Source organism: Conger conger, chromosome 7 (genome assembly GCF_963514075.1).
Source record: "Conger conger chromosome 7, fConCon1.1, whole genome shotgun sequence".
NCBI classification, from domain to species: Eukaryota; Metazoa; Chordata; class Actinopteri; order Anguilliformes; family Congridae; genus Conger; species Conger conger.
Genome location: NC_083766.1, coordinates 25,855,850 through 25,879,107, shown reverse-complemented (window position 1 = coordinate 25,879,107; position 23,258 = coordinate 25,855,850). Strand labels below are relative to the sequence as shown.

At 46.0% G+C, this 23,258-nt stretch overlaps 1 protein-coding gene across 1 annotated transcript in view; it reads left to right on the top strand.

Annotated features, from left to right (window-relative positions):
• Positions 1-23,258, top strand: part of LOC133132305 (rho GTPase-activating protein 26-like) — an 80,825-nt gene that overhangs the window by 37,213 nt on the left and 20,354 nt on the right. The window contains exons 8-18 of the mRNA XM_061247647.1: positions 457-586; positions 2,901-3,001; positions 5,361-5,455; positions 8,626-8,704; positions 9,428-9,464; positions 10,253-10,318; positions 11,571-11,645; positions 14,073-14,157; positions 14,813-14,871; positions 18,302-18,407; positions 22,178-22,337. Coding sequence (XP_061103631.1) covers positions 457-586; positions 2,901-3,001; positions 5,361-5,455; positions 8,626-8,704; positions 9,428-9,464; positions 10,253-10,318; positions 11,571-11,645; positions 14,073-14,157; positions 14,813-14,871; positions 18,302-18,407; positions 22,178-22,337 — 993 coding nt within the window. The remainder of the gene's footprint in view (positions 1-456; positions 587-2,900; positions 3,002-5,360; positions 5,456-8,625; positions 8,705-9,427; positions 9,465-10,252; positions 10,319-11,570; positions 11,646-14,072; positions 14,158-14,812; positions 14,872-18,301; positions 18,408-22,177; positions 22,338-23,258) is intronic.

Genomic DNA, 23,258 nt, shown 5'->3' with positions numbered 1-23,258 from the left:
GAACCAGCAACCCTCCGACTGCCAGACGACTGCTCTTACTGCCTGAGCCATGTCGCCCCATATATTAAGCCTGGTCTTGAAACCCCCCAGTGTTTCTACAGTTAAAATCTATAGTTAAAATATATTTTTGACATATTACCAAGTGTCTTTTGATGTGAAAAACATGGTGCAGTGAAATCTTTTTCAAAAGTATAATTTATTTTATTTTATTGAATGGCTCTTGTAGTGTTGGCTTCAGATACTTTTCTGTGCTCATTTGATCTTGCCTGGCACAATTGAGCCAACCAAGGGGACCAGAAGGAGTTTTTCATAGGATCCATACCCAGTAAAAAAGTATGCAGAAAAGTATTTGAATCCAAAACACTGACCCAGGTCTGCTTAGTGCATGCCCCAGCGTGGACATTCAAAATGGCGGCTTTGACGCTGACGTTTGTTCGGTCTCTTGCTCTGCCCCAGACGCGGGACCGCTTCGAGAGCACGCGGTCTGAGGTGAAGTCTCTGATGGAGAAGATGAAGGAGAACCCTCACGAACACAAGAGCGTCAACCCCCACACCATGGAGGGGTACCTGTTCATACAGGAGAAACGTAAGCCCCACACCCTCCCAAACCTACACCCCCTCTCTTCCCCACACCATGGCGGGGTACCTGTTCATACAGGAGAAACGTAAGCCCCACACCCTCCCAAACCTACACCCCCTCTCTACCCCACCCCATGGAGGGGTACCTGTTCATACAGGAGGAACGTAAGCCCCACACCCTCCAAAACCTACACCCCCTCTCTACCCCACACCATGGAGGGGTACCTGTTCATACAGGAGAAACGTGAGCCCCACACCCTCCCAAACCTACACCCCCTCTCTACCCCACCCCATGGAGGGGTACCTGTTCATACAGGAGAAACATAAGCCCCACACCCCTCTCCAAAACCCACCCCTCCCATCCAGGTCCTTCCTCACAGAAAATGTAATTTTGTAAGTTCTGGTATTCTGTGGTAAAATGTTTCAGTGGCAGAAGTGGAACATCATGTCAAAACTGCTGGATAAATATTAATCATCACCCAATGTATAATTTATCCCCGTTTCTGACATCCATTCATTCTTTTCAGCCAGTAAAAGGCTGAGCGCTCCTTTTGTAGCGGAATTACCCATGATCCATAGCACGACCATTCACAACGAGCAGAACGTTTGCTCGCTGTTGCTGCCATTCATTTCTGCCAGCGCTGCGGCCTGAATGCTGGCACCTGACCTCCAATCAGAGTATCTCTGGAGGCGTTCTGCGGCAGTGTGGTTTCCATGGCAACCAGCAGCTGAGTCTCAGCCCTCCTATAACACATACTGTTAGAGCCACGCCCACCGCTCTTACCTGCTTATTTATTATTTCACCTCGTCATAATTTTCCGTTTCCACATCAGTGTAAATGTTAGGAGTTAGCTAATGAGCTCATTTCTTTGGACTGTGGGAGGAAGCCCACACAGACACGGGGCGAATCTGCAAACTCCACACAGAAAGGCCCGGGCGGGGCTCAAACCCAGGACCTTCTTGTTGTGAGGCAGCGGTGCTACCCACTGCACCACTGTGCTTATTTACCGTGCAGAGGCTTACCGCTGGGCCAGTCTGCCAGGGCACGCTCAGTCTACTCAGAGTTAACATGGCTCTGGTGTCTTCCTACACGTGTGGGGCCAGGGCTGTACACACACACACACACACACACACACACACACTCTGTACTAGGGCTGTACACACACACTGTCAGTACTAGGGCTGTACACACACACTGTCAGTACTAGGGCTGTACACACACACTGTCAGTACTAGGGCTGTACACACACACACACACACACACACACACACTCAGTACTAGGGCTGTACACACACACTGTCAGTACTAGGGCTGTACACACACACACACACACACACACACACTCAGTACTAGGGCTGTACACACACACACACACACACACACACTCAGTACTAGGGCTGTACACACACACACACACACACACACACACTCAGTACTAGGGCTGTACACACACACACACACACACACACACACTCAGTACTAGGGCTGTACACACACAATGTCAGTACTGGGGCTGTACACACACTCAGTACTAGGGGTGTAAACATGTATTCACGCATCAGGATGCATCAATCTTTAGATGGCAATTCAACTGTTTCGATTTTGTAGTTCAATTATATAACAATTACAATAAAAAACTTAGATATGGCAGTTCTTGAGAAGAAATGTGCTGAGAACTTTTGTGGATTGTTTTAATTGTCTACTGAATTCACATTTGTATTTTTTAAAATAGTTTGTAATGAAATGGATTAAATCATATATCAAAATAATCTAATCAAATCGTGGTGAAATTAGAGATTTCATGATGCAGGAATCGTTTCCAAAAGAATCCTAATCGAACCAGACTGCCTGTCGGCAGTACACAGAGTGGTGCCATCAGTGACGAATGAAAGAAGTAGTGTGATTTTTGTGCTTCTCTTGGTGAGCAGAGAGGAGTGTGGTTTTGGAGAGACGGGGTAGGGGAGAGAACGTGCTAGAAAGGATTTCACACCGCAGCCATGGCAACTTCAATTGATCGCCGTCCCTCACCCCTCTCTCTCCCTCCCTCTCTCCATCTCTCCCTCCCTCTTTCCCCCTCTCTCTCCCCCTCTTTCCCCCTCTCTCTCCATCACCCTCCCTCTCACCCTCCCTCTCCCTCTCCCCCCTCCCCCTCTCTCTCCCTCTCTCCCTCTCCCTCTCTCTCTCTCTCTCTCTGACTCTCTCTCCCTCTCTCTCACTCTCTCTCTCTCTCTCTCCCCCTCTCTGACTCTCTCTCTCTCTCTCTCTCTCTCTCCCCCTCTCTGACTCTCTCTCTCCCTCTCTCTTACTCTCTCTCTCTCAGGATCCTTTGTGTCTTCCTGGGTGAAGTACTACTGCACGTACCACCGTGAGCCCAAGCGGATCACCATGGTGCTGTTCGACCAGAAGTCTGGAGGCAAAGTGGTGAGTGTCCCATCTGACCATCCTGTACCCATGATCCTGTGCGGCCTCATGACGGTAACTCTTGAGATAGGGGGTGATATCGGTACCATCTCTCACTCCTCTGAGCACTGTTCTGTACCCATAATCCTGTGCGGCCTCATGTCGGTACCTCTTTATAACGGGGGTGATATCGGTACCATCTCTCACTCCTCTGAGCACTGTTCTGTACCCATAATCCTGTGCGGCCTCATGTCGGTACCTCTTTATAAAGGGGGTGATATCGGTACCATCTCTCACTCCTCTGAGCACTGTTCTGTACCCATAATCCTGTGCGGCCTCATGTCGGTACCTCTTTATAAAGGGGGTGATATCGGTACCATCTCTCACTCCTCTGAGCACTGTTCTGTACCCATAATCCTGTGCGGCCTCATGTCGGTACCTCTTTATAACGGGGGTGATATCGGTACCATCTCTCACTCCTCTGAGCACTGTTCTGTACCCATAATCCTGTGCGGCCTGCTGTTGGAAGCGGCGGAGACAGGGGGCGCTGTTGGTACAGTCTCTGAGTTTGGGTTAATGAGCGGAGAACATCAGCGAGGAATCGCAGCAATAAGCACAGACCATTAAGCCTGCCTGGGCTAACCTATCATAATAATGAGCTGCTTTATCTTCATGATACCTTCATCTCTCCTGGATTCAGCTCACAAACCTTATGGCTTTATGTGCATAAAATGCTATAATAATGCAATAAAAAGGTAAGGATAAATATATTTTGATACAAGTAGAAACAAAAAGGATCAAAACAATAGAAAACAAATGATGATGACAGTCTACTTGGTTTAAAACATCAACAAATACTATATGCTCATTTATGCATGAATAACTTTATGATTTCTATTATGTTCTAATGCTGATGTCAAAATCACTACTAGTAACTCTAAGCAATGGAGTTCTAGATGATAAAAAATGTTTTATTCCAATAAAACAACTCTTGAAAGGGTTAAAGAGGTGACCAAAAGCACACCTCTGATCACAACTAGACTTTTGTTTTCATTTGAATGTTCTGCGTGTATTTCCCAATAGTCTCACTGTTTTCCACGTGTATTACTTAGCAATTCCTCTCCCAGAGCAGCGATATCAAGGGCCCTATTTCACTTCAGACTTCAAACAGACGAGCGCATTCAAAGCTGTAGCATTCATGTCATTTTTGCGAAGTTCTTGTGAAGTCTTGCCTAACTGGATTCTCTGTCTGAAGCTGTTTGAGGTGGTGAAATCAAGACGTTAGGTGGTGACACGGAAACTTCTAGAACGCTCAGCGAAATGTCTGTGCCTCTGTTCTTTGGTTGGGAACCTGAGGACGCGCCCAGATTAAAATCAATCTCAACTGTCAGCTGAGCCTCCTGCGCTGTGCATGCCGAGACTCGCGTGGTTTAAAGTGTGGTTATTAAGTGGAGAGGAAATGGGTGGAAATCTCTGTTTTTCTCTCTCTCTTCTTTCTCTCTCCCCCCCCCCTCCTTTCTGTGTGGGCACCAGGTTAGATAAAATGACTATTCCCCATTGAGGTTTGAGAGTTTTTTGAGGAGGGGGTTTAAGGGTCTTTTCAGGGCCCCTGCGTCTGCGTTCTGGGGTTGGCGATGCTGTTGGCGTTGTCCTTGGTGATGCTGTCGGTGATGCTGTTGCCGTTGGTGATGCTGTTGGTGATGCTGTTGGCAATGGTATTGCTGTTGGCGTTGTCCTTGGTGATGTTGTTGGCGTTGGCGATGCTGTTGGCGTTGGCATTGCTGTTGGCGATGCCGCGTTGGCCATGTTGTTGCCGATGTTGTTGCCGATGCCGCGTTGGCGATGCCGCATTGGCCATGTTGTTGGCAATGCAGTTGGCGTTGCCGTTGGCGATGCTGTTGGCGATGCTGTTGGCGTTGCCGTTGGCGATGCTGTTGGTGTTGCTGTTGGCGATTGCGCAGCCCTCCTGTCTCCGCAGTGCTGGGAGTGGCCCGCTGTGATGTCATCACTGTACCCACATCTTGCGGCGGCTTTGATTGTACCAAAAACAACAGGCATGCATACATACACACACACACACGCACGCACGCACACACACATACACACGCACGCACACACACACACACACGCACACACATGCACACACACACACACACAGGCATGCATACACACACACACACACACACACACACAGGCATGCATACACACACAAACACACACAAACACACACGCAGGCATGCTTACACATGCACACGTGCATGATACGCACATATACCTATGCACACAGCCTTTACTGGGTTTTTAATTTAAAATATAGTATAAAGTCTAATAATAATAAAGTTGCTTTATTACTTTACCTGAAAAGTTGATATTTTACCAGGGGGAAGAAGAATCCTTCGTACTGAAGTCTTGCACCCGGAGGAAGACGGATTCCATTGAGAAGCGCTTCTGTTTCGACGTGGAGGCAGTGGACCGGTGAGTCTGAGATGCAGTTCTGCCCTGTCACCACCAGGTGATGCTCTCGGGGCTGGCCTGGCTCAGTGGCCTGGTGGAAAGGATCCTGTCCTTATGTACATATTACGTGTTTCTATTCGGGCTTGAAATACAAATCTAAACTCGTCCCAAGTCCAAGTCCCTATCCAACCCGAATACACACAGACTGCAATAACACTGAGATTGATCATCAGATATGAGTAACATGATTGAGCTTATTGGTTGCAGAAAATAGATTCGTTCAAATAAGTATGTTTATGTTTATAGCCTATATTTTAAGCAAAAGCCATTGTGCATGTGCTTATTATTTCTTGTGTGTAGCATACCAGTAATACGTGTGGCCAAAATTGAATATCTTATTTTGTAGATGACATAGATTCAAATAAATTCCCAGAGTAATAAAATTCAAATGTAGGTCAGAAACTTAATAGCAATCCTTTGCATATGAATTACCATTAAATTAGTGATAATTCACTAATGCACATTGCGGACCAATGGGCAAATTGCAAATTTAGTTTCAAATAAACTTTATGGTTTTAAATACAAAAAATAAATAAAGGTTGGGTCCACGTCTCAGTTTTACATAGCTTCTTTCAAATAACCATAAACAAATGAATAGCCTACTGCCCCATTCAATTAAATCACTCAAAACACACGTCTCCCCTTTCACACGCATAATTATAGCTTATGAAACATTTGCAGACAGTTTTATTATGCAGACAAAAATATAAATGGTTCCAAATGGCCTTTTTGCATATTCACCAAATTAAAGCAAGTATCATGAGCAACAGACTGCATTATAGCCCAATTAAATTTTATGTAAATTTAAATGTCGGGAGGTATTAGGCTAATGCCTATTTATGCAAAGTGGACATGTGGAAAGACTGGCCATCGCTCTGTACCTCTGTACTCAGTCAGAACCAGTTCCGTTGGGCCAGGGGGGTTTCTGATGGATTGGTGTAGAAATGTACTGGGAGTGCACTGTGCTTTAGTATCTGAAGGCTCTGAGCGTGCTGGAGGATGCAGCACACTGCTGTTGAGCTGGTCCACTGCATCCCACACAGTCACTCAGCCCTGCTCCATTATTTATCGTCTTAGTGTTTCCTGACTTCGGTACACCACACGGGGGGGGGGGGGAGTGTGCGTGCGTGTGTGTGTGTGTGTATAACACTGTGCATATATAACGCTGTGTGTGTATAACACTGTGCGTATATAACGCTGTGTGTGTATAACACTGCGTATATAACGCTGTGTGTGTATAACACTGCGTATATAACGCTGTGTGTGTATAACACTGCGTATATAACGCTGTGTGTGTATAACACTGCGTATATAACGCTGTGTGTGTATAACACTGCGTATATAACGCTGTGTGTGTATAACACGGTGTGTGTGTCTGTGTGCGTGTGTGTGTCTGTGTCACACTCTGTGTGTGTGTGTGTGTGTGTATAACACTGTGTATGTGTGTGTGTGTGTGTGTGTGTCTGTGTCACACTGTGTGTGTGTGTGTGTGTGTGTGTGTATATAACGCTGCAGCCGGCCTGATCAGCCCAGGTGGGCTCATGTCGCTCCACTGCTCATTGGCCTCCACTGGCTTCCTATTGCCGCACGCATCCGTTTCAAGGCCCTAGTGTTGGCATTTCAGGCTGCTAAGGGGACTGCCCCACCTTACATCCAATCCTTAATCACTCCCTACTCCCCAGCTAGACCACTCCGGTCTGCCAGCTCTGGTCGCCTTATGGTTCTCTCTCTACGAGCACCTGGCGGTCGAGCTGCACGTTCACGCCTGTTTTCCATTCTGGTTCCACAGTGGTGGAACAGGACAGCAGAATCCCTCCCCCTATTTCGACGCAGACTAAATGGCACTCATGATGACTGTATTTTTGTTTAGAACAGCACTTCATGGGTGTCTCGGTGGCGCAGCCTGTAGAGCACTGACCGCATGCTCATTGCGAGCCGCGACGTTGGCGGTTCGAATCCGACCGTGCGACATTTGTCGCATGTCTTCCCCTCTCTCTCTCGCTCCCATTCTTCCTGTCTCTCTGTACTATATACTGTCCAATAAAGCTGAAAAAGGCCTAAAAAATATCTAAAAAAAAAAAAAAAAAAAAAGCACAGCACTTTACTCGTTATGGATGTGATGCGCTAACTTGTGGAAGAACCTATGCACTTGTAAATCGCTTTGGATTAAAAGCATCTGCCAAATGACTAAAATGTAAAATGTAACGCTGTGTGTGTGTGTGTGTGTGTGTGTGTTTATAACACTGTGTGTGTGTGTTTAACGCTGTGTGTGTGTGTGTGTATAACACTGTGTGTGTGTATGTATAACTGTGTGTGTGTGTGTATAACACTGTGTGTGTGTTTAACGCTGTGTGTGTATAACACTGTGTGTGTGTGTGTGTGTGTGTGTGTGTGTATGTGTGTAACACTGTGTGTTTGTGTGTGTATAACACTGTGTGTGTGTGTTTAACGCTGTGTGTGTGTGTATAACACTGTGTGTGTGTGTGTGTGTGTGTGTGTGTGTGTATAACTGTGTGTGTGTGTGTGTATAACACTGTGTGTTTATCGCTGTGTGTGTGTGTGTGTGTTTAATGCTGTGTGTGTGTGTTTAACACTGTGTGTGTGTGTATAACACTGTGTTTGTGTGTGTGTGTATAACACTGTGTGTGTATGTGTGTATAACACTGTGTGTGTGTGTTTAACGCTGTGTGTGTGTTTAACACTGTGTGTGTGTGTATGTGTGTATAACACTGTGTGTGTGTGTGTATAACACTGTGTGTGTATGTGTGTATAACACTGTGTGTGTGTGTGTGTGTGTGTATAACACTGTGTGTATGTGTGTATAACACTGTGTGTGTGTGTGTGTGTGTATAACGCTGTGTGTGTGTGTGTGTATAACACTGTGTGTGTGTGTGTGTGTGTATAAAACACTGTGTGTGTATATATAATGCTGTGTGTGTCTGTGTGTGTGTGTGTGTGTGTGTGTGTATATATATAAAACACTGTGTGTGTGTGTGTGTGTGTATATATAACGCTGTGTGTGTCTGTCTGTGTGTGTGTGTGTGTCTGTATATATATATAAAACACTGTGTGTGTGTGTGTGTGTGTGTGTGTGTGTGTGTATAACGCTGTGTGTGTCTGTGCGCGTGCAGACCTGGTGTGATCACCATGCAGGCTCTCTCTGAGGAGGATCGGCGGCTGTGGATGGAGGCCATGGACGGCAGAGAGCCGGTACGTTTCCGCGGAGATTCCCTGGGCCCCGCCCCCTTCTGTGACTCACTCTTTCTGCTCATCCTTCCAGAATGTTCCGTCCGGGTTTTGTTTTGTTTCTGTTTATTTCCTCACAGTTCCACAAACACTGGGCCATGGCTGTCTGTTTTTGGAAGAATTAATCCCATATTTAATAAAGCCATCATGGACTTTTTATGAATGAGGAATTTAAGCAGTTCTTTTTCCCTCTTTACTTCTTACACAATGTTCTTTGTTGTCATGTTGCTGACATAAAACAAGCAAGAAAAACATAAATGGAATTCCTCACACTTAAGACCAAACGTCAGTGCAATTATGCAAACAAATTGGTTGTTTTTTAAAATTTATTTTGCATATGTTTTTATGGAGTACTGTGCAGATTTTTAGTTTTAGAATTGCTGTGTTTGGTGACCTGAATGCCTTCTGTTTTTCAAAATCTCCTTTCAAAAAAGGATTTGAATATTCATGTGATTATTTTTTGGAAAATGCACAGGGACAGTGCTTAATGTTGCCTCTATTTTAGAGTGACTTTAGTAAATCCCTGTGCTTTATTCAAAAGTCTCTTCTTGTACAGATCTGTGGTACAGATGTTAGTTTACTGATGTTCTGATGTTAGTTTTCTAAGGTACAGATGTTATGTTCTGAGGTAGATTAGTAGCTGGTCAGGTAGTGTCTTCATGAATTTATTTTCCTTGCATTTTCCAGGTCTATAATTCAAACAGAGACAGCCAAAGTGAAGGAAGTAAGTAATCATTCTTAAAGAAAAACAGTTGTTTTTCTGCATTCATAGATTAATAAGGTGGAAACAAGTACTATGAACAGAGATATGACCTTGTGCACAGCGTTTCTTTGTACAGAGTCCGTCAAGAATTGCATGAGCCAGCTATCCTATTATTATAGGTTTTTGCAAAACTGTAAATCAGACCTGCTTTCACTTTGACCCGCTGCAGTGAAATAACTGTATGTGATGGACGCGATTCGCTGTGGCATCTTACCGTGAAAAGGAGTGACGTTTTGATTTAATATGTGTGTGCGGTAATGTGTTATTTTCGTCTTGGACAGCGATGGCTTGTTTTTGTGCTGAAGTTATTTCTGCTGTAGTTATTTTCATGTGTGTGAGTTGGTTTATTTTTGTACTTGTGAGGACAGTTATTTTGATTTTGAAAACTGGCAGAGTTATTTTCATGTGCTGAAGTGCTGCAGTACATTCGCGCTCATTGATGAACGGTAGAGGCAGTTGTTTTTTGTTTTTTTGTTTTGTGTTTACATGGATAATCTGGAGCTTCCACCGGTGCGTGAAGCTAACATGAATAGCTGTTGGAAAAGGCTATCCACACATTGTGCCTTAAAAAAGGCTAATTTCTTATCTTTTCTTTTCCTCCTTTCTTTATTTTCATGCTGTGAGTCCTGTGTTATGCTTTTGTAGGAAAATTTCAAAATTCATTCCGGCTTTTGTGGTTCTTTCTTGAGGCACAGTGTGCAGATAGCCATTTCCCACACATATTCACCAGTGCCCTGGCTATGTTTCAGTGGCTCAGCTGGATGTGGTCGGCTTCAACGTCATCAAGAAGTTCATCCATGCCGTGGAGACCAGAGGTACAGGGGGCTGGCTATAAGGGATAAGGAACACAATGACCTATAAGGGATAAGGAACACAAAGACCTATAAGGGATAAGGAACACAAAGACCTATAAGGGATAAGGAACACAAAGACCTATAAGGGATAAGGAACACAATGACCTATAGGGGATAAGGAACACAATGACCTATAGGGGATAAGGAACACAATGACCTATAAGCGATAAGGAACACGATGACCTATAAGGGATAGGGAACACAATGACCTATAAGGGATAAGGAACACAATGACCTATAAGGGATAAGGAACACAATGACCTATAAGGGATAAGGAACACAATGGCCTATAAGGGATAAGGAACACAATGACCTATAAGGGATAAGGAACACAATGGCCTATAAGGGATAAGGAACACAATGACCTATAAGGGATAAGGAACACAATGACCTATAAGGGATAAGGAACACAATGACCTATAAGGGATAGGGAACATGATAACCTATAAGGGATAAGGAACACAATGACGTATGAGGGATAAGGAACACAATGACTTATAAGGGATAGGGAACACTAACCTATAAGGGATAGGGAACAAAATTACCTAATGTGTTCCCTATCCCTTATAGGGATATGGACGTCATTGTCCATAAAAACAAGAAGCATACTTGCACTCCAAGCTAAGAAAAAATACAAAAGCCCTGAAAATAAAATGCGATTATGTCATTGTGTGAGTGGGAAAAAAGAGTGCTATGATAGCACTACAGATGGTTTCATAACGGAAATTTCTGCACTTCTCTTTTTTTGCTCTTGGATTTTTATTTTCTTGGCTTTCATATTTTTCCTTTGCTTGGAGTACGAGTTTCCTTACAGTATGTGCAGGTTCAGAGCGAAGGTTTTTGGCTGAGGTCTGATACCCTTGAGCAAGCCACTCAACCTAAAGCTCTTCAGTATATATCTAACTTCAGAAATGAAGAGTATATTATATAAACAAAAAGTAGGCATTCTGTGACCTGGTTGGTATTTCTGGAAGTAGGATTACTGAGTAAGTTCACCAAGAAAACATGGGGAAAAAACAGCTGTTGCAGGTACCTATCTTGCTAACTCAGTAATCCTGCGTGATAGTATACCCCCCTGGATCCGGCCATCTGACAGTAAGAGATGTTTTTGTTGTGTAATGGCGGTGAAGCCTGTCCGCCCCTCGTTTCCCGTGTTAGCGATGGCGGACGCACGCTTTCCGCCCGTGAGCAGGAGTCTTCCCTTCCTCTGCAGGTATCGACGAGCAGGGTCTGTACCGGATCGTGGGAGTGAACTCCAGGGTTCAGAAGCTCCTCGGCGTGGCCATGGGTAAGGACACGGGGGGGGGGGGGGGAGTTACGATTCGGCAGGGGCCGTGGCGGTCAGACCAATCAGACTCTTATCTGCCACAATCCCATCTGTTGGGTGTGGCACCACTGATGCGTTTTTTTGACAGGACATGTCAGTAAATAAAATAAATATGAGTGGCATTACCCTACAGCTGAATCGAGCAACTGCTCCCACACTGACCCTTTTCAGACGCCTGCTGGTCTAACACATCTTGGACATCCAAAGAAGTCCTTTGTTTAGGTTAACGTGTGTGTGCATGTGCATGTGCATGTGTATGTGAACTTAGGGTGTGCTTTAGTTAGTAGAGAGGAGATAAGTGGGGTGAGATGGGGACCCTGCACCACACCAGGGGGGTATGTCTGCTGCTCTTTCTGCCCCCCTCCCTGACAGGCTTGCCACCCTGCAAGCTGTAAATGCCCTGATGCAGGGGTGTCAAACTGCAGTTCTGGGGGGCCAGGCGTCTGCTGGATTTCACAGTTTGTTTTCAGAGGCCGGTTCCGGCCCTATGAACAAGGTGTGCGGACTCTGCAGCCTGTCAACGAGTCACTGGTGCCAAAAAGACCCTCCAGGAATGGATTCTGACACCCCTGACATTGGACACTGCATGCACCCCTGTCCCAATAGGAGCCCACATACACCCCTCTCCCAATAGGAGCCTACACACACCCCTGTCCCAATAGGAGCCTACACACACCCCTCTCCCAATAGGAGCCTACACACACCCCTGTCCCAATAGGAGCCTACACACACCCCTCTCCCAATAGGAGCCTACACACACCCCTCTCCCAATAGGAGCCTACACACACCCCTCTCCCAATAGGAGCCTACATACACCCCTCTCCCAATAGGAGCCTACACACACCCCTGTCCCAATAGGAGCCTACATACACCCCTCTCCCAATAGGAGCCTACATACACCCCTCTCCCAATAGGAGCCAACATACACCCCTCTCCCAATAGGAGCCTACACATACCCCTCTCCCAATAGGAGCCTACACACACCCCTCTCCCAATAGGAGCCTACACACACCCCTGTCCCAATAGGTGCCTACACGCCCCCCTGTCCTCATAGCTCATTACATACAGTACTTGCTTGCTTATAACCCTGTCCCAGCATCCACCAAACTGACCAGAATACTGTGACACACAGCCATGCTTCCAAGCCTTCTAGAATTGTCTCTACAGTGTCAGATACATGCAAAAGAATATTCTCACCAATCAGTTGATTACCTAATGTATCACATAGGGAGTTCAAAATCATGGATTACTTGCAGTGGAACATTGACTAAAAGGGAGATTAAAAAAATATATATATTTTTGCTTTGCTTTATTTCCAAACATTATAAATGTAATGCAGGCAGTCCTCTGTAAGTGGTAATTTTTGGTAACCATTAAGATTCAAAATCCATATTTTCCTTATTTTTATCATTTTGTTTCAGAAATGATTTGCCCATGAGAGTGCTGTGCTCCACTTTAGTATTTTTGTGTTCGCAGTCCATGGTCAATCACTTTCAGTTCCCATGACAACATGCTCTCCTGTCAGCTTTGAGTTCAGCATTGGAAGGTGCATGAATGAATAAGTGGGCGGTCTCCATTTTGTCTGTTTGACTAGATTTTCATTGTAAAAATCAGACCCATTCACAGGTATACAAGCAGTAACCTTCGTAAAAACCACAAATCAGTGGTATTTCAGTTGTAGGCATTTTGTTACTTGCAGACCTGTAAACACGTGAGAACTATCACTCGCGAGACGGATGCGGTCTTGCGTAACGTCCGTTACCGTTGACAACGGGGTGGAGTTGATGGTAATGTCTGTTGCGGGCAACACTTGTAGCTCTATTTTTCATGATTCTGTTTGGTCCTCAGAAGTGGGAGATGTGTGATGGGGGAAGGGGAGGGAGATTTTTTCTTGGCCCATTGGCCTCATGAGAACCCAGAAGGGCCCCCACCCCCCACCACGCATCCCTGGAGTGCAGCACCCGCCCCACGGTGACCTAAACGCACGGCGGCCGTCCCTGCTGGCCATCGCTCATTCACGTACGCCTCGTCTCGACCGTGACCGTCACGTCATCCCCCTCCAGCAAAGAGGCCGCAATTCCCAACTGCCATTCCCATCTCGCCCGGGCTTGTCAAAGGAAACCGTGGGGCGGGAGAGCGACGCGTGTCGGAACGCGTTCGCCTCACTGAAACCCAATTCGCCCGCGTGCGGGAGAGGTCCTGCCTTCCAGCTGTCTTCCGGCTGTCAGTGGTTTCCCTCCACAGTTTGAACGCGATCGAGTTTAATCACCGTGTGTCAGCTTCGCGTCATCCTCTGATCTCGTCTGTCAAGCCTTCCCCCCCTCTCCGCTTCTCCCTTCCCACCCCAGGTCAAAGGTCACTTTATCCATGATCCTCTCTGTCACACAGACCCCAAAACCTGTGCGGACGTGGAGCTGGAGAGCCAGGAATGGGAGATCAAGACCATCACCAGTGCACTGAAGCACTATCTCAGGTACGCTGAACCGCTGTGACGTGTCAATGGTTTCTGCTGTGAAGCCGGGCGGTTCAAGCCCCAGTGTAGCCGCAGTGAGGTCAGGTCAGCAGTTGAGCCCTTGAGTATGGCTCTTAATCCTCCTGTGGGTATTGGCCCTTGCTCAGTCAAATCAACTGTAAGTCGCTTTGTATAAAAGCATCAACTAAAATACTGTAATATAGGTGCACTATACCTTGCCATGTCTGTACTTCTGTCTGTATGGACTAAACCACCAGGGGAGGTTGATAAATCGCTCATTTGATTTTGCTGCTTAAAGCCCACTGTCAGTTTGTTGAGGATTAACTTTCCCCCTTGAAGGTGTGAGGTCACAAATATGTGATTAGAATGTTCTAAACCAGGGATTATCAAATTACGGTCCTCGAGGTCTGAGAACTGGTCGGTCTGAGGCCAATCAGTAGCACTCATTGTTCAGCTAATTAGCTGTGAGAAAAGAAAACCAGGGCCAGATTTGGATTCGGGGTCCAAATGTGATGATTCCTGTTCTACAATATAGTGACATTCTACCGGCTAATGGTTATGCTTGAAGAACCTCATCCCCTGCTTGTGTTGGCCAAAAAAGTCTCAGACACCCACCCCCTCTGGTTTCACCGCCCGCTCTCTTGTGTCTTTTCAGGATGCTGCCCGCCCCCCTCATGACCTACCAGTTCCAGCGAAGCTTCATCAAAGCTGCCAGTGAGTACGACCCCTTTGCTCACCTAACCCGAACCCCCTTCACCACACCACACTTTCATTTATAATCCCTTCTTTCAAACTCAGCGTTTCACTGACGACATCGACAGGAAGTCTCATCTAGTCCAAAACATGGAGGTAGCACAAAACCTAAGGGATTTTATGAGCGTATACGGTTGAGAAGTTGGCCCATTTCTGTACAGTTCTTGCTGTCCGTGTTCCGTCCGTCCTGTCGGTTTTGACTCCAACCCTAACAAGGCATACCTCATCCAACAGTTTTAGATCTTCATGTCATCTCTAATTTGGCACACCTGATTCTCCTAATTAGCAGCTCAGTGATATCTTTAGCTGTTCAATGAGGTGTGGCTTTGTTACAGTTGGCTTGGAGTGAAAACCTACAGGAAGTGCTTGCAAGTCCTCAAATGAAGGACTTAAAAGTTTTTGAAACACCAGCATTCTGCTTACAGTATGTTGAGATGTTTTGGTGATCATCTTTAATGTCCAACATTTAATTTCAGTCAGGTTGTCCTGATGCAACATTAATTTCATACAATATTCTTAATGGAGCATTCTGTGTGAGTTTCCGAGGGCCATTCAATTCTGTGAGATAGGATCTTAATAGGACTTTAAAAGTCCTTGAATTGGTAGCAAGTGAGAATGTGATAAACCCTGCATTAATTCTCATGTGGAATGTTGTACTCTTAATGTTTAGCCCTGAATATGTCAGTGCGATGACGCATTGTCGTACTGGGTTATGTATGGTTGGTGTAGGTGGTCTTTTCTGTGTCGTGCGACAGACTTAATTCTCTGGGCCCTGCCAGTTTGACATTTCGCCCAGAACTGACTGACCCAGCCGATAACTGGATCTGAAAATGATTTCCTCAGTTTATGGTAATTGTGTTCGTGTAGCACTTTCCAGGTCTCCCAAAAGATTTAACTGTGAAGGGCTGACTCGCCTCATAAATAACAAGGTACAGCTTCTCTGCAAGACGGCAGTTTTATTTTTCACGAGGTTGCTCATCGGACATCTGCAGTTGTGGGCGCGGCAGGCTGCGTTGTGTGGCCATTTGAGTGCTCGATGGACAGTTCCTGGCAGGGAGCCAAGCCAGAAAACCCCCCGGTCTTTCACGCATTCCCTGAAATCTGGAAGCAGTCGAAGGAAGGTCTTGGACACAAGCTCTAACACTACTCCTCGGCGTGGTCAAATCCAGTATCACTTGCGTGTCACTTATATCTCGATCTTCTACCCCTTTTATGCTTTATTTGTATCTCCACCAAGCACTTTAGTTTTGCGCTTGTTTCTCCATCTTAAATAAGAAATATGACGGTTTGTCTGAATGGATCAATGTTATGGTTGGCGGCCATGTTTAAGGGTAAAGTGGATTTAATTTCCACACTCCCTCTTTCTGCACCTCCCTCTCTCTCCCCATCTCTCCCTCTATCTCTCTCTTTCTCTCTCCCTCAGTCTCTCCCCTCTCTCTCCATCTCTCTCCCATATCCCTCCCTCTGTCTCTCACTCTCTCCGTCTTTCTCTCCCTGTCTTTCCTTCTCTATCTCTCTCTTTCTCTGTATTTATTTCTTTCCGTGCATCTCTCTGTCCCTCACTCCCCCTCTCTCTTTCTGTGCTTTTCTCTCTCTTCCCCTCACTCTTTCTCTCACTCCACCCACTCCACCATCTGTGTCTCCATCACGTCAGGCTGGATGAATGTGCATCACAGTGCGTCTCCCCCGGTAGCTTGCCCGAGGTCTTAACACTGTTTCCTGAGGGGCAGGATTAATAATGAAACCTCACTGAGAGTTCAGGGCTTTTTTTTTTTTTGTTTTAGTCCTTGTGAAAATAAAGCCTTGCCACTAGGTGGGGCTGTGCCTATGCTTTGCGGGATCGATGAGTAATGCTATGCTAATGAACCGTGAAAGGTGATGAATGCACTACCGCAGCCGACAGTGTGCTGACAGATTACTGGGGAATTTGAATTCAGTAATATTTTATGTGGAACTCCTTTCCTAAGGTTTGGATCTTGTTATTCTGTTTACCTCTGAATGCACATGAGCTCCTGTGAGGGGAGGGCTGGTTGGGGGATCTGAATTTAAGCGGAGAGCACAGTGGACTTTGATGGAAGACATCCCTCCTACCCACTCTGTTGCGTCCCTGGTTTTACAGTGCCTCAGGATTTTAGTCTCTCCTTAAAGCAGGGCTGCACAACTTCGGTCCTGGAGGGGGGGGGGGGTCTGCCTGCTGGTTTTTGTTCCAACCAATGACCTCAGTTTTAGTTTTCTGACAGCTCTATAAACCACGCTGGTTCACTCCTGTACTTGAACGCAGTAAAGTCTTTAGGACGCACTTGCGGTCTGTGGCTGTAGCTGGTGCTTATACAAATGTCAGATTAATGTATGATTAATTAAAAGCAGAAGTTGGCAGAAAATGCTGAATCGGACCAGCCCTTGTTTGCGTGCCCCTGCTTTAAGGTTTGCGTCTGGCTGACGGCAGAACTCACAGCCATACGGTGGCGTTCCCAGAGAGTGGGGGAAGCTCTGGGGAGCAGGCAGCAGTACACCAGAGGGTGATGGGTTCTAAAGCTGCATCTGACACAGCTGCTGTACTCTAGAAAAGGAGACTGACCAAGTGGTAAATACATTTAAAAAAAGTATATGATAAGCGCTGTTAATATATAAATATAGTTTTTAGTCAACAGAATTTTGTATTATGAACGTCCAATAGGGAACTTTTCTTTAATTTCTCTGTCATATTCTATTTCATTTTGTTTTCAGTCCTTTTAAATGTTTTAACCATTATTTTTATTTTATTTGCAATGGCCAATAGTATCTTTAATATAATGACTAAATAGATATGATGCAAATAAAACTAAATAGATATGATGCAAATATGATTTCTTAACTCATAATGATATATGATTAATTATGATCGATCACAATACAATGCAATGTGAACCATTAGATTTGACAGGTTCCCTACACCCCACTTAGACTTCAGAGTTGATTGAAATAACAGATATACAAAGTTGTGTCATGATATTTGCATCACTGCTTTGATGCGTCAATCTTTCATTACAGCCCTGCTGTTTATTTAAGGCGGAGTCTTTCTGTTTGGATCTGTGCACATAGACACACTTTTATCAGCCGCTGTTTCTCACTGTAGGCGCCCAGGTGTGATTAGTGCGTCATCACACTCGGTTACCAGACCACAAAGGTGTGTCAGTAACATCACCAACACCCCAAATGCAGTGTTTCAGCTGCTGCCCCCCCCCCAAAAAAAAGCTGTTATTATGAGTCATCCACACCTTAATTCATGAGGAGGTGCGAACCACATTGACTTGCGAATGTAAGAATGTACGCTTGCATTACTCAGGAAATTACAGTCAACGTTTTTGATACCTTGTTTTCTTTTCCCCCCTTCTTCTCTGCTTCCTCCCAGAACTGGACAATCCGGAGGCCCGGATCTCGGAAATCCACAGCATCGTGCACCGGCTCCCGGAGAAGAACAGGCAGATGCTGGATCTGCTCATGAAACACTTGGCAAAGTAGGTCCCACTCCCGCAGTACTCAGTTAATACTCTGTACCTGTGAAACTATCCGGGCTCTAAAAGAGCCGTACGATGACCACGATACTCAGTTAAAACTCCCTCCTTGTGAAACTCTCCCGGCTCTAAAAGAGCAGAGCGATGACCGCAGTACTCAGTTAAAACTCCCTCCCTGTGAAACTCTCCCGGCTCTAAAAGAGCAGAGCGATGACCGCAGTACTCAGTTAAAACTCCCTCCCTGTGAAACTCTCCCGGCTCTAAAAGAGCAGAGCGATGACCGTAGTACTCAGTTAAAACTCCCTCCCTGTGAAACTCCCGGCTCTAAAAGAGCAGAGCGATGACCGCAGTACTCAGTTAAAACTCCCTCCCTGTGAAACTCTCACGGCTCTAAAAGAGCCGTACGATGACCACGGTACTTAGTTAAAACTCCCTCCCTGTGAAACTCTCCCGGCTCTAAAAGAGCAGAGCGATGACCACAGTACTCAGTTAAAACTCCCTCCCTGTGAAACTCTCCCGGCTCTAAAAGAGCAGAGCGATGACCGCAGTACTCAGTTAAAACTCCCTCCCTGTGAAACTCTCCCGGCTCTAAAAGAGCCGTACGATGACCACGGTACTCAGTTAAAACTCCCTCCCTGTGAAACTCTCCCGGCTCTAAAAGAGCAGAGCGATGACCGCAGTACTCAGTTAAAACTCCCTCCCTGTGAAACTCTCCCGGCTCTAAAAGAGCAGAGCGATGACCACAGTACTCAGTTAAAACTCTGTACCTGTGAAACTCTCCCGGCTCTAAAAGAGCAGAGCGATGACCGCAGTACTCAGTTAAAACTCCCTCCCTGTGAAACTCCAGGCTCTAAAAGAGCCAAACAACGACCACAGTGGTGGCAGCACTTCGCCGTTCTCACCTATCGCTTGTGTCACCTTCCCCAGTCTGTCTCCTTCCACTTAATTGGGGCTTAGTTTGCACGCTGTATCTGAGTCTGGCTGTTCATAAGGCTCTCTTCGACTCTTCAGAAAACCAACACCGTCGGTTTCCCTCCCAATGTTATGCTTCTGAGGGCAGGAGTTGTCAGTGGTTGGGTCTACACTGACCTGAGGTATGGTAAACGCAGCTTGCAGTGTGCATGGTTTTCTAAACTGAGGCAGGCCGTTCAGGCGGAGGTAAAACTAGCTTGATGCGTGCATTGTGCTCTAAAGCGTGCATTGTTCTCCAAAGTGTGCTCATTCTCTGAGATCGAACAGCTTCCTTCTGCCTCCTAGTGCATCCATCTCCAGAATCCAGCTCAACCACAGATACCCAGCTCCTTAACATACTGCCATTTTCTTTCTTTTTTTTAAAAACATATTTTAATATTTTTGACATTTTTAAATTTATTTACTTATTTTACTTGTATTCAATTCAGTTGTCATTTAGATTGTATAACATAACATACTATAATGGAGAGAGCAGGCCATTTAGTCCAGCCATGCCGGCCTTTGCCTTCCACTAACGTGCACGTACTTAGCGTGCATGCTTAGTTTGCCTAAAAGCTAAATAGTACCTAGCGCTGTATAAAGCCTGGTCTTGAAAATCCCCAGTATGTATGAATGGTTTTGGTGTTTTGATGTTTTTCATGTGTTCTGTGGTGTTGGGCTCTGGATGAGGCGTAATACCCAGTCTAATCCAGTGTTCGTGTGCACTCTGGTGTGATGGAGATTCATTTATGGCTGTGTATTGCTGTCATTATTATAAGTGTCCCTCGGTTACACTAGAGTATGTGCACGGGAATATTTCATATGATTGGTCTTTTATATGCGAAGAGAAACACTAATTAAATACTTAGTGAACAGGAACAGCGGCGAAAAATATGACATGAAAAGCTGAAAATTTCTGCACGTTTTTTTAATCTTGTTGATGAAACTCATGATCCTAGAAATTATGATTACTGTTTGTTCTTTAAATATAATTTATATATATATTAGTGTTATTAGTTATGGGTCTTTTTTTACCCTTAATTAGTCAGGAGAACGCATAGTACAGCACAGGCTAATTATCCGATGATGTTGCAGTGAACGTGTCACGATCGCTTATGATAATTGGAACACGACGAGTCCGGTCTCCGAGGCTCAGTTTGCGATAACACTCGTGAACACAGGAGTAGGTCCTGGCTCTATGCCCATGCCTTAGTGCCATGGATATGTCACCAGTCGACTACGACTAAGACTTGGGATACAGCTGCTGTGGTCACTGTAGGGGGTAGGGTGCATTTAACCCTTTGAGGTGACAAAATGTGTCATTAGAACGTTTTAGATAAACATTCTAATGCTGATGTAACAATGGCCACTAGCACTTGAAATCAATGGAGTTCTAGAAGACTTAGAATTTTTAAACATTCCATAACCTACTCTTCGGGTTACTGGTGCATTAGTGGTAATGATGTGGCAAGTTACCATAAGCCAGATTTGGGTCAGGCCCCATCTTGGAAAAAGGACATTTTTAAACTGTGTACCCCCCACCCCAGTGTTTCATGTGTGACACACTGTAGCTGTGTGGTAGGGTATATCTGCATACAGGGGGAATGCTGGGGATATTATTAGAAGTTTCATGTGTCACACTGTAGGTATCAGTGTTGACGATAAGTTAAGTTTCTCATGCGCCTGTCAGACACATTTCTTAGCCCAAGACTGCCTTATGACTGGAATCTGTGTGGAATGTGGAACAATAAATCCAAAGGTGCCATACCTTGAATGTGCGTACAGTGCCTGGGGTCTCGGGTTAGTGGCAATTATAGTGACACCGTCAAGACAACAGGAAAGGAGTGGAGGTGTCCTCGAGGTTTCTTTTAAGCTGCTTGTGGCCGAGTGCAACCTTGGTTGTCCTGTCACCCCCAGCCCCCAGAAGTGACCCCGGTTGGCATGGCGATGAGCCGTCAGACAGGTCTTGCAGAGTCTCAGATGTTTTTGTTTTTGTTTCCCCCCGCTCTGCCACAGCAGATGACAGACCACATCCCACCGAGTTACCACAGAACATCAGAGGGGACGTGGAGTAGGCAGCTGCACTGCTGTGTAGAGGTGTGAGAAAGAGAGAGAGAGAAAGATGTAGGAGGAAGAAGAGGATGCCAGCATGCTCAGACACAGCACTGCCTTTCTCAGTAAATAATATATACTGAAATGTAATTCAAAATGAGAAATCGCTTTCAGGCCTGGATAAATTGACCTGCAAAGCGCAGTGGTTAATAATGAAATGTATTTCTTTATTCAAATGGGGCAGGACACATTATAACATTTGCAAATGTTGCAATTAGACAAGGAGGCTTATCAAGGGGGCAACATGTCTTTGGGTTGTGGGAGGAAACCCACACGTACTCGAAAAGGATCCGCGTCTGCCGGGACTCGAACCTGGAGCCTCCTTCTGGCTTGGCAACAGCACTAACCACCACACCACAGTGCCACTCGATGCAGACTAAACAAAGGCGTTTCTGTTTCAGGACCGCCTGTCGGCAGGCGGCTAACGGCTAGTTCCCTGTAGCTCAGCGCAAGCCAGGAAGTTCCGAACCGTTCGTGTCTGATGTGGTGTGGCCGTTCTCCTTTCAGTCCAGCGCTGCCTTTGATCAGCGGTACAGAAAACTGAGGAGGCGGTCTGTCTCTGTTGGGGAAGGGTGCTCCAGGCTGTAGGAGACTAGGCCTACTAACCCGCACGTGCCAGCGGGCTTGCTCATGTGACACACCGAGCGCTGTTTCTCTCTACCACGTTTTGTCTCTTGTCACATTTCCCCCCCCTCCCCTGCCCCCTCCAGTGTGGCCAGCCACCAACGGCACAACCTCATGAACGTGGCCAATCTGGGCGTGGTCTTCGGCCCCACCCTGCTGAGGCCGCAGGAGGAGACCGTGGCGGCCATCATGGACATAAAGTTCCAGAACATCGTCATCGAGATCCTCATCGAGAACCACGAGCGGGTGAGCTTCCCGAAAGGTCCGTCTGGGGCTGCTAATGGGCTAGCGGGCGATCTCCTGTAACGCCAGGGCTGCCCAACCCTGTTCTTGAGGATCTGACGTCCTTTCAGTTGTCACTGCAACCCTAACAATGTGTACCTCATTCAGAGCAGGGTTGGGCAGCCCTGCTCTGGCTGTTGAATGAGGTGCGCTTTGTTAGGGTTGCAGTGAAAACCTACAGGACGGTGGATCTCCAGGAGCAGGGTTGTCAGAGTGCCTGAGGGAGTCTGAAGCGAGGCCTTCTCGTTGACCGGCCCACACGATGGCGGTCTATGTCAGCCGTGACGTCAAGGGCTCACCCTGCCTGGCCGAAAGGTTAAGCGCCCCCCCCCCCCCCCCCCCACTTCCTGTCCCACCGCCCTCACTCTTAGGCAGAGAGGCTTACTGGGGTCGCCATGGCAACAGACATTTAGTGTGCTCAGCGAGACCCTGTAAAACAAAGTGGAGTGGCACTGGCACCTGTATATGATAGTACAACAAGGACTATTTATACATTGTCACATCCTCTGACTGTAAAAGCAGCGACTGACTTACATACCAGACTAAACCATGCACACACAAACTCTTGAAAACAAGGTGTGTTTTATGGACACACATAAATTCACTTTCTTGGGGGGGGGGGGGGTGTCATTTAATATAACCTAGAATAGTAGTAATCAGTATAGTAACCAGGAGCAATTCTAGTGGTCAAACACCAGAAGGTGTCAGAAACTTCTTTGAGTATTTAAAATATCGTTCAGTAAAAGTAAACAGTGAAACTGAACTAATACAAAAAACCCCCAGAATCTTTCTAATTCACTGAGCAAGATCAGAACTGAGTCACAATTTGATAGTATATTCAGGGATCTTACTTGGAAAATAAGAACACTATTCTGTTTTCTGTTT